General features: G+C 48.5%; 4 protein-coding genes across 4 annotated transcripts; 1 reads left to right on the forward strand and 3 right to left on the reverse strand.

Moving 5' to 3' along the window:
- Window positions 1-626: 626 nt before the first annotated feature.
- Window positions 627-2971, forward strand: F9C07_2285576 (putative arylsulfatase). Its single transcript, XM_041293488.2, has 5 exons — window positions 627-1039; window positions 1093-1577; window positions 1641-2145; window positions 2205-2326; window positions 2386-2971. The coding sequence occupies exons 1-5, from the start codon at window positions 697-699 to the stop codon at window positions 2725-2727; spliced, it is 1797 nt and encodes a 598-aa protein (XP_041148437.1). The 5' UTR covers window positions 627-696; the 3' UTR covers window positions 2728-2971.
- A 283-nt stretch (window positions 2972-3254) lies between these two features.
- Window positions 3255-4164, reverse strand: F9C07_9297 (uncharacterized protein; the record flags this gene model as incomplete). The annotated part of the gene is made up of 2 exons (XM_041293496.1): window positions 3255-3363; window positions 3434-4164. The coding sequence occupies 2 exons, from the start codon at window positions 4162-4164 to the stop codon at window positions 3255-3257; spliced, it is 840 nt and encodes a 279-aa protein (XP_041148438.1).
- A 1555-nt stretch (window positions 4165-5719) lies between these two features.
- On the reverse strand, window positions 5720-7511 carry F9C07_2285578 (putative unsaturated glucuronyl hydrolase). Its single transcript, XM_041293508.2, has 4 exons — window positions 7034-7511; window positions 6858-6943; window positions 6059-6738; window positions 5720-5993 (listed from the first exon to the last, which is right to left on the reverse strand). Exons 1-4 carry the CDS (start codon window positions 7435-7437, stop codon window positions 5889-5891), a joined length of 1275 nt encoding a protein of 424 aa, XP_041148439.2. The 5' UTR covers window positions 7438-7511; the 3' UTR covers window positions 5720-5888.
- On the reverse strand, window positions 7512-10309 carry F9C07_2193413 (hexose transporter). Its single transcript, XM_071509397.1, has 4 exons — window positions 9369-10309; window positions 8277-9307; window positions 7969-8221; window positions 7512-7896 (listed from the first exon to the last, which is right to left on the reverse strand). The coding sequence occupies exons 1-4, from the start codon at window positions 9593-9595 to the stop codon at window positions 7779-7781; spliced, it is 1629 nt and encodes a 542-aa protein (XP_071364698.1). The 5' UTR covers window positions 9596-10309; the 3' UTR covers window positions 7512-7778.
- Window positions 10310-10452: the final 143 nt, after the last annotated feature.

Genomic DNA, 10452 nt, shown 5'->3' on the forward strand with positions numbered 1-10452 from the left:
TATTGGGGAATTGGGGTTTGATATGATGCAGTGGGGATGATGGTGGTTTATGTAGGGCAAGGCGGAGTTGGATGGTGTCAGCCTTACGGGGCTGTGCGTTGGAGTGGGGAATTGTGCTTGGCGATTTGTTGATTTTGCCGGACAGTAGTGGCATGGCAAGCTGACTTACTTGTGGCTGGGGTAAGAACCTGACCTATAGGTATCCTACAATAAAGCTTGGACTTGTGTAGGATGCTGGAAAACCAACAAACATTCATCAACTCTGGCTATCGGATCAAGACTATGAATGAAACAAACAATGAGATGGCAATATAGTGTTCGTCAATAATGAGAGCCAGTTTATTGTAAAAAACAGCATGCTGTTCTACATTGTTATTATGTGCTATACAGCATTCAGTGCCTAGCGCTGGTTCACATAAGGTATTGGTCCATGCGTCACCCCGTACGAACTATCGATACCCACAACGCCATTGCCAATCGCAAAAAGAAATCACCGATCGACAAGACATGACGGGCAGCATGCGTGTACTAGCATGGGCCTTCGCTTATTCGGCACATATTCCGGTGTTGATGGGATGCTGCCATCGGACGTCGGGATTGCGTGCTTTGAGTCTCGCATTAGATTGATAACAACAAGAATACATAAGCCATTGTCTGTCTCCCGTCTTCGGCGATGCCTACCACCACAGGGCTACCATGAGGATACTGGCTATTAACTTAATTCTGGCAGCGTCTGCGCTGGCCCTGGATCAAGCGCCTCTTCAGCTGCAGGATAGCAGCAGTGGGAATATCCCGGATATCATTCGCCAGAATGGCACACACGGACGTCCGAACATTGTTTTTATTTTAGTAGATGATCAAGACCTGCAGATGGACTCCTTGTCCTATACACCGCATACGAATCACTACATCAGAGACCAGGGAGTCTTCTATAAGAACCACTTCGTCACAACAGCGTTGTGTTGTCCGTCCCGCGTGAGCCTGTGGACCGGAAAACAGGCGCATAATACCAATGTCACGGAGATCTATCCCCCATATGGTATGTTACTTGGACACACCAAAGACAACCCCTACGCTTACACAATTGTCTAGGAGGATATCCGAAATTCGTCTCAGAAGGCCACAACGAAAACTGGCTGCCATTGTGGCTTCAAGACGCGGGATACAACACCTACTACACTGGCAAGCTCTTTAACGCGCACACCGTGGATAACTACAATTTGCCATTCGCCAAGGGCTTCAATACTTCCGACTTTGTTCTGGACCCATACACTTACCAATATCTCCACCCGGTCTATCAACGAAATCATGACCCGCCCATTTCCTACTCCGGACAACACACCATCGACGTCCTCAGGAAGAAAGCACTCGGCTTACTGGACGACGCAGTCACAGAGAGTCACGAAAGACCCTTCTTTCTCACTATTGCACCAATTGCGCCGCATTCTAACTTTGAAATGACCAATGCCAGTGACTACACGACGTTTCGCTTCTCGGCGCCGATCCCGTTGGAACGGCATAAGGATTTGTTCCCCGAGGCCAAGGTGCCGCGGACGGAGCATTTTAACCCTGATCAGGTGTGTATCTCTCCCTACTGTACTGATACAATAAGCTATCTTGAATAATAATCATGAAACCAGCCCAGCGGAGTCAACTGGATCAGTACCCTCCCCCAGCAAAACCAGAGCAGTATCGACTCCAACGACGAGTTCTATCGCGCCCGTCTACGCGCGCTTCAAGGAGTCGATGAAATTGTCGAACAGGTTGTTCAACGTTTAGAAGATGCAGGTGTTCTTGATAACACGTATATTTTCTATACGTCCGACAATGGCTACCACATCGGCCAGCACCGACTACATCCCGGCAAGGAATGTGGGTTTGAAGAGGATATTCGCGTGCCGATGTTCATTCGAGGACCTGGTATCCCGAGTGGTGAGGAGGTTGACTTTGTGACAACGCATATCGATTTGGCACCTACTATCTTTGAGATAGCTGGGTTGGATCTCAAGGAAGAGTTTGATGGTACTCCCGTACCATTGACGGAAAGGGATGTGGAAGAGGAGAAATTATCGAAGGGTCGACATGAACATGTCAATGTCGAATATTGGGGTAAAGCGGGATTTGAAGGCGAAATGAGCAGAGCGTGTAAGTCGCTTATTCATTGGCGTTTGTTTACTAGTTGTTGTGCTGACTTTTGACTCCAGCTGATGGAGGACCTATAGCCTTCCGGAACAATACCTACAAGGCTCTAAGAGTCTTAGGAGAAGGGTATAATCTCTATTACTCCGTATGGTGTACCAATGAACATGAACTGTATGACCTAACGGTGAGTATCCTTCATTGAACATCTTTTCTGCGAAGGTCGTACCACTCATTCAATAACAGACCGATCCCTACGAACTCAATAATCTCCATCCTTCTGTTTCTGGAAACATCGAGCAGAAATTACTCGGCTATCCAATTCAAAAGGTCATCTCCCGCTTAGATGCCCTATTGCTTGTTCTGAAATCCTGTAAGGGATTGACCTGTGTCAAACCATGGGAGGTCCTTCACCCCGCTGGTGATGTCCAAACTCTGAGTGATGCTCTGGATGACGTATTTGATGTGTTCTACGATGAGCAGATTAAGGTTGAGTATGGATGGTGCGAGGAGGGTTATATCGTGGAGGCAGAAGGACCGCAGGTTCCTGCGATATACCAGGGGACACGGTGGAGTGATTGGTGGTGATATAATCTTTATACTCTTTTTGCAGAGTTGACTAGGAAAGGTATATTATCCGGTGGTAGGCATTGGATAGGGAATGTACATATAAAGCTGTGAGCCTAAGCCCGCTTCAGCTATTAGATTAATTGGAGTGATTATACAAAAATGAATATACGAGAGGTTGACCTATGGATCATACTAAGGACACCCTATAGCAGGAAAGGCCCTTATTAATCCCAAACAAGGATACAAAATAGCGTATTGTAACTATTACGTTCCTACTTAGACCTACGTAGGCTAGACTAGAATTTATATTGTCAATCTTTAATGATAGCCGGGCCAAACACCATTTTCTTGTGAATTATGATATATGTCCATCCCTCATACAAAGCAAATGATATATTGATGTGGATATAAGTTATAATATAGTGAATAGAACAGAACCGCTTGTTACTCTTGTACGGTAGTCCCACTGTTATACGCCGAGAACAAACCTCCCTAGAATGGGGTTACAACCATTCACGCAAGTGGATAAGACCAGGTATAGCCGTTTAGAAGAAAGCACGAGCAGCAAGAGCAATGACACCGGTAAGGAGAGCGCCGTAGTGGAGCTGGTTGTTCGGGGCAGCACCGGTGAAAAGAGGATTAAGGCTAGAGGAACTATATCAATCATTCAATCAGTATAACGTTCACGGAGATTTCAACGCTGCAGGTTCAATCAAGCACTTACGTCAGATTACCCGAGAACTTGCCAGAGGAAGTAGCAACAGGAACAGGGGACATGTAGGTGGAGCTGCCAGACACAACAGTCACGCTGGGGCAGCTTCCAGGGTGAGCTGGGTTGCAGCCACCAGGAATACCAGCGATGCTGCTGAAGCCGGATGGGGTCACGGCGGCGACGGGGGAGAGGTAGGTCGAGCTACCGGACACCACGGTCACGCTGGGGCAGCTTCCGGGGTGAGCGGGGTTGCAGCCACCGGGGATTCCAGTAGGAGTAGGACAGCTGCCGGGATGCGCTGGGTTGCAACCTCCGGGGATCTCGGTTGGCGTAGGGCAGCTACCAGGGTGAGCAGGGTTACATCCACCAGGAATTTGGGTGGACTCAGGGCAGCTGCCAGGATGAGCTGGGTTGCAGCCCAGCCCACCGGGAATTTCGGTGGATTCGGGGCAGCTTCCAGGGTGAGCTGGGTTGCAGCCTCCAGGGATCTCGGTAGGAGTAGGGCAGCTGCCGGGATGCGCTGGGTTACATCCACCGGGAATTTCAGTTGGGGTAGGGCAGCTGCCAGGGTGAGCAGGATTGCAGCCCAGACCTCCGGGAATCTCAGTGGCAGTCTCGGGACAGCTTCCAGGATGGGCTGGGTTGCAACCACCCGGGATCTCGGTGGGCGCAGGACCTTCCGGTGCTACTGCAGCGTAGGCTCCGGAGAGAAGAAGGACGGCAGACAAACGAGTGAGTTGCATTTTGATGGTCGGAAAAGATTGTAAGTGGAAGCAAGTAAGTTCCCAGCGACGATACGCGACGGAGTCGAAATGAGCGGATGAGATGCAAAGGAGTGTCTGAGGTTGGTCAGTGAACTGCTCTCAATGCTAGCCAGCCAAGGGGAGCAATATGCTTATATCATGGCTGATAATTCATACCGGAAATGCTCCGAGACATGACTCTTCGAAGAGGTCCCACCGAGATCTATTGCCAGCTATGGAAAGCTATTGCGGTGAAACGCCCGATAACGGAAAGAGAATAGATCCAAAACAACAAGAAATGGAGGAGAGACATGCCAAGACATAATTCCAATACAGGGCGCTGTACTTCGGAGTACTCGATGAAGAGGCACTTTGGAAATGAAGGTCAGAGAAAGAAACGTCTGTTCTGAGACAAGCAGTGTCAACATAGGGTTAGCAACGGGCGTCCCTGTTGTGGTAGGTGAGCAATGATCTGTGATATGTGGACCGTTTTTACTCAGAAGTGATTCTTCATCAAAAGAGGTAAGGCTAGCTGACAGTCTGTATATCAGTGGGAAGGTATATTATGATCAAGACGACTATCAGATGTTGCTTGATTTCGAGGCCAGCAGGCGTTGACGTGACGTGCAGGCCAATCAGTCTGCAATTGTTAGTTCCTACTCCTATATGTGGTATTCAAAAGTAGTAGTCTTCCATGCAGAACTCGGGTATACCATATGTCCACCGCAGGACCATCACTAAAAGATTACTATCTCCGTCGCGGTCAAGAATTCTGAAGTCCTGAATAGTTAACTAGAATCCAGTCGGGCCACAGAGACAGATCTACATGCCTTAGACCCCATTATCCAGTAATGTGGTCTCTTAGCTTCGGGTTTATGCGCAGAAAGTTTGATTTCTGGAGCGCTGGCTCGGGGCTAGATCTTGTTCCTCGCTTTTCTCCAGTCGTTACTATGGGAGTGTGGGTCTTATCATGACAATTATAGGGAGTTACTAAAGGACCACTTAATAAACATAGATCGGAAGGCTAGCCTCATATATCCCATGCAGTTGTGGACTGTCCCTTCGAGCATGTTACCAACAGCAGATTATGTTTTACTTGGACCATTCTCACTGGGAGCAAGCCTGAGACATGGTCCATCGGGTAAAGCCATACAAGCATATCAACCCTTGAGAAATCTATATCCGGGTACGACTAAGCTCCACAGTGGGTTTGGCTTGCAAATTGTAAGGGGTCGATCAGGAACAATGACCCACTTCCTGGTCTCAGGATGACTGTGGCTTGTCCAGACCGTGGACTTTCGCAAATTCCATGAATCCGGCCCTATAGCTACGTTTGTGGTGTTTTTTCCGGTGGCACCTTGGGGCTGATTGACCGTTTTCCTCCTATTAACCGAGTTGATGCTTTCAAGTCCCTTGGGGGCAAAGGAGGGACTCTCCTTTAAGTTTTTATAATTTCGGACTTTTGTGAGATTTTAGTTGATTAATAAATGTAGTCAATGTGCTTCACTCCTGGGAAACGATGGCAATGCCGGTCAGGAACTGGTTGGAGTATTCAAGTTGCTATCGCAATACGGAGTCGTATTTAAAGCAAAACATTTGTGGAAGATCTGAAGGTGCTGATGTTTGAAGGTCTACATCATACTGACTATCTACAAACTTTTGTCTAAATGAATGGAAAGAAACCAATCGATTTTATTTCCTAGATTAAAAGCTAAGGAAGACACTTAATTTCCAGACACATTGGTGGCACGCTCGTGCTCCACGCTGGCGAGAATAAAGGAGGAAGTGCCATGCAAACTGTTGTAGAGGAGGGGCTGATGGACGTAATACTAATGTTGTTTGACCCGTTAGCTGGATAATAATCAGGAGATTTCGTGTCACATAGGAAACATACCTCATAGGTTGCATTCGAGCTCAGACTACAAACCGATACCGTGCCATTATACCCCAGTGTCCCATTCTTGTTGTCGACCACGAAGTCCTGCAAAAGATGGCTATAGCATTTGCTTGCGAGAGATGCGGGTAGCAGAGCTTCCTCTGGGATGCCGTGCAAAAGGCCCAGTCGCGCACCTTTGTAGAGCGCATACGTGAACATCGCTGATCCACTGGACTCGATGTAATTTCCCTTTCTGTTCGGATCCGTCATAACCTGCCACCAGCAACCAGTCTCCGGATCAGCCGCCGCCATGACTGCATTAGAAAGCGCAACAAATTGTTGGTGCACATGATTCCACTGCTCCTGATTGAGGACACCTTGCTGGCGTGAGATCTCCAGAATATCTACCAAGGCCATCATATACCAGCCCAAAGAGCGAATCCACACAATTGGGCTTCCACCCGTGGCCGGATTCGCCCAGACCGCTGTTTTTGATGCGTCATACCCGTGTACCAGTAGGCCGGTGTTGTTCTGATGACAATGGGACCAAAGGAGGTCGAGTTGATAAACAAGATCCTTTCCTACCGCACTACTATTCTCGGCGGCGAACCTGGCCGTGTAGGTAGAATAGAAGGGAATGAGCGAGTACATGCCGTCAAGATAACTCCAGTTTGGGTATTTGAAATACCAGTACCCCCCTGTACATTGATTAGCCTCTTGAGAATGAACAATGTATAGTGATAAGTTATCACGTATCGTCGCGATTGACGTGTTGTCTACTCCTTCGCCCTTTCCTACTCTTTGATTATCTACGTACCATATTTGTTCTTGGGTTGCAGGTAGATGGACTGCTGCAATGCATCCAGCGCCGCTTTATAAGTTTCGTTATCCGTTCGCTCATATCTATCTTTTGTGAGCATCAGACGATTTTAGAGAGAAGAGGACTATCTGCGCGAGGCATAATCCTGGCTGGAGTCTATCTAGTGAACTTACTGGTAAAATAGCCCATTGCCATCAGAGAATCGATCAAGAGGATACTGAGTATCCTTGGTGGCATTGAGAAGCCAAGGAGTGACGCTCTGCGTACTCTCTTCGAGGTAGGCATCCCAATCGGCCTGTGCGCATGCGTTTTCCGGAGACCCGTAGTACTCTTTTAGTTGTAAAATTGCGTTTTGAAAAACACCGATCTGAAGAAAGGTTGACGCTTCTGGTGTTGTTCCTGAAGGCAAGACGGCTTGTCCGCGAGAGATGACACTGTCGGCCATCCAGGCTGAGTAAGGACGCGTGTCCGCATTGCAGGACGGCGGTGATGGTACTGCTGCTCCATGGGAAGAGAGCAGCAGTGGTAAGAGTACGGAAGACAATATTGTTGCTTTAAACCTAGCCATGGTAGCCATGGTAGCCAAAACTATTGAACATGTAGTTTGAGTTTACTTGAAGAGGTTGGACGCGAAAATTGGAATCCAGGGGTTAGGGCTGATCTTTGCCGGATTGGGAATCTTATCGGACTCACGATACGACACGTCTGGTCGGAAATAAACAATATGCAGGCATTGGCCCTCGACATTATGCTTAATCCGAAGAAGGCGCGATCTGCTATAACGCCAACGAGCAAGTTGGTACGACAGAAATAGAAATAGAAAGACAATCCAATCTTCGAAACACATATTCCAGTCAATACTGCCAGATCAGCTCTCACACTAAATAAGTATCCCACATATCTGCGACAATGCGACGCTCAGCTATCCCTTTCCCTCCTGATCTGGACAAGACGCTGGGTAGCGGTTTCTGTTTTATGGAATCGCCATGGCTTAATCTTCCTCTCAAATAATTCGTCCAACTCAGCGGCAGAGCGACTAAGTCAAAATATATTTAGCATACCCGGGCTTCTACACAGAGATCACATTTCAAATACACCGAGGACTTACCCAGAAGTCTCTGGAATCAAAAACCACATTCCCAGGGTAAATGGAAAACCGACCCCGGCGTAGAACCAACCTGTTTTCAGGCCCCAGTCCCACTTGTTGACGTTGGTCATATATGGAACCAGGTTGCTCATCACCACACCTACGACGCATGTTACAGCTGCACCAAATCCAGCTGTGTAGGGTCGAAGTCTCTGGGATGAGATCTCGCCAATATAACCCCAGCCTGTTGCGCCGTTCGCAGCTAGGCCGACATCTATACGAAGAGCTATTAGTGAAAGGTTGTATGGAATAACGCTGTCTGGGCTTACTCCAAAGGCAGGCAAAGAACACAAAAGCATAAGTTGACCCATTGCTCTGGGGGACAACGCCGATGATGCCGATAGCCACACAAGCGAGCCACGACAGCGTGGTGCCGCCACAGGCCAGCCATCGTCTACCCAGGCGGTCGGCTATAGCCACGAGGATCAGAACTGTGGCAATTTGGATTGATGTAGTAATGACTTTGATCTTGAAGGGGTCACTCAGTCCAGCCTGCTGGAAGAAGTACGTCCCAAATGTACCGAACAGGGTCAACCCGATGAGCTGTTGCGTGGTGTTCGTCCACAAAGTGATAACAGTTCGTACTCCATCTGTCCCACGGAATATAGAGTACCACTTCTCTCTTCGCTGCTCAGCTGCTATGGCTCGTTCGTGCTCAACTGCGAGGGACAAGACACTAAGTTGTTGATCCACGTTGAAGCCCGGTACCCCGCGATATAAGCGCAAGAGTTCCTTTCTGGCACGATCAGCTTTGCCAGCATCGATACACCAAGCGGGGGACTCAGGGACGAGAATGTATATCAGGAACATCAAACCAATCTGGGCCCATTGGGTATAAACGGGCGTCAGGTAGTTCATCGGATGGTCCTGGGCCAAATGCTGCAGGGCAACTTGTGCAAAGAAGGAACCAAGTGACCACCAAAAGCTGTAGCACATCAACAGACCACCGCGTATACGATTCGGTGCGACCTCAGCGATGTAAGCTGGCACCGTCGACTGCAGGCATCCGACACCAATCCCAGCAAGTAGTTTGCCGACTAGCCATGCTTGCCACGACCTCGCCAGACTTTCTGCCAGCACGCTACACACGAGGATCACCCAGAATGTGTACATCGCCGGCTTCCTACCGTAACTACTTGACAGGAACGGTAGTGAAACCATCCCGACGATTTGACCGCAGGACATAATGGAGCTCCATCCGGCAAGAATCGGGGATGCCAAAGCGGGCTTTCCGTCCTTTCCAATTTCAGTCGCAAACCGCGCGACGAATCCTTGGTTCGCAATAATGCTGGCGTTGATTCTAGTATCAGCTGTTAGTTCACGGGACACATATACCCTCGGGGTTCTCAGCTTTAACTGACCCAACCTGATATCCATCAGTAGCAGCGCTGAAGGCCATAGCGAAGCACACAATTGTGCAAAGTTTGAAGGTTTTGATTGTTTCCCAGATTCCCAGATCCTCGTATCCCGACACAGCTTGGCCTTTTGTTGCAGCATCCAGTGTAGCTTCCAAGGGCTTGACTACCCCCTCGTCTGTCATTTCGACGTGTTCAGCCGAAGGCTTCGACTGTCTATGGTCTCCTCGCATTGTTGTCACGGCACTGATGAAAACAACTCATATGGTAGGAAGAAAGACGATACCAATATGAAGGAGGGAAATGAGCTCTAACTGACCCGTGCCCTTGAGAGCGTAAAGGCATTGCATTGTGGCTTGACCATACCTTCCGGGGTAATCACGAGGAGACCTCCTCCTCCAAGAACCGAGTATAACTCGTTATGATTAGCACCAGGGGCGAGTATAGCCGAGGCTGACAGTCAGCCAAACCCCCTGGAAAGATGGGCAGGTCTGTGTTCCTTTCGCTCGGTCTCATATACCCCGTAAATCGAAGCAACGAAGTCAAATCTTATGCTTGATCAAGTCGTCCAACATTCCAGGGAACAAGTGTTGGTCACACTATCATCGGACCTCGCGGCAACCTACGATATTGCATGACCAGCCGGACCATCATAGCCCGAGAACAGGCAATGGAAAAGTCAAAGCCAATCTGCGGGGTAATCAAATCTGGGGTACAGGGAACTACTAGCGATGTTTTTGCCGGTTCATAAAGACCAAAGAGACTAAATCCAATCCAACTAGCTCGTCTCTTGGTTCGGATAGCCTCAATGGGAAACTGCGCGTTTCTTCGCAATTGCCATAGCGGAGGATTCTGTATGAATGGTCGTGTTTCCGAGTGTTTATATGAGTGACTGGGTATATATCAAACTGCAAATGGTTGGATGAACAATTCAGCCCACAATGGTCGTTCCGCATGCAGTGTGCTATGTGCTATTATATCACCAAACATTGGCTTTCAAACAACAGAAAAGTGCTATACTACTTTGCATATAGTGTGACAGGCCTAGAACCACTTTCCAAGCATCCACATTAAACTGTCTAGCCCGGGT

Source organism: Aspergillus flavus, chromosome 5 (genome assembly GCF_009017415.1).
Source record: "Aspergillus flavus chromosome 5, complete sequence".
In the NCBI taxonomy this organism is placed as follows: Eukaryota; Fungi; Ascomycota; class Eurotiomycetes; order Eurotiales; family Aspergillaceae; genus Aspergillus; species Aspergillus flavus.

Bases quoted from the DNA above. Each gene is read 5' to 3' on its own strand.
- F9C07_2193413 (XM_071509397.1), bottom strand. From the start codon at position 9,595: ATGCGAGGAGACCATAGACAGTCGAAGCCTTCGGCTGAACACGTCGAA. The intron at 9,308-9,368 runs GTCAGTTAAAGC...AGCTGATACTAG, and splicing joins ACTGATGGATATCAGGTTGG to AATCAACGCCAGCATTATTG. The intron at 8,222-8,276 runs GTAAGCCCAGAC...CTCTTCGTATAG, and splicing joins GTTCTTTGCCTGCCTTTGGA to ATGTCGGCCTAGCTGCGAAC.
- F9C07_2285578 (XM_041293508.2), bottom strand. From the start codon at position 7,437: ATGGCTACCATGGCTAGGTTTAAAGCAACAATATTGTCTTCCGTACTC. The intron at 6,944-7,033 runs GTAAGTTCACTA...CACAAAAGATAG, and splicing joins GGCAATGGGCTATTTTACCA to ATATGAGCGAACGGATAACG. The intron at 6,739-6,857 runs GTACGTAGATAA...ATCAATGTACAG, and splicing joins GCAACCCAAGAACAAATATG to GGGGGTACTGGTATTTCAAA.
- F9C07_2285576 (XM_041293488.2), top strand. From the start codon at position 697: ATGAGGATACTGGCTATTAACTTAATTCTGGCAGCGTCTGCGCTGGCC. The intron at 1,578-1,640 runs GTGTGTATCTCT...TCATGAAACCAG, and splicing joins AGCATTTTAACCCTGATCAG to CCCAGCGGAGTCAACTGGAT. The intron at 2,146-2,204 runs GTAAGTCGCTTA...TTTTGACTCCAG, and splicing joins AGGCGAAATGAGCAGAGCGT to CTGATGGAGGACCTATAGCC.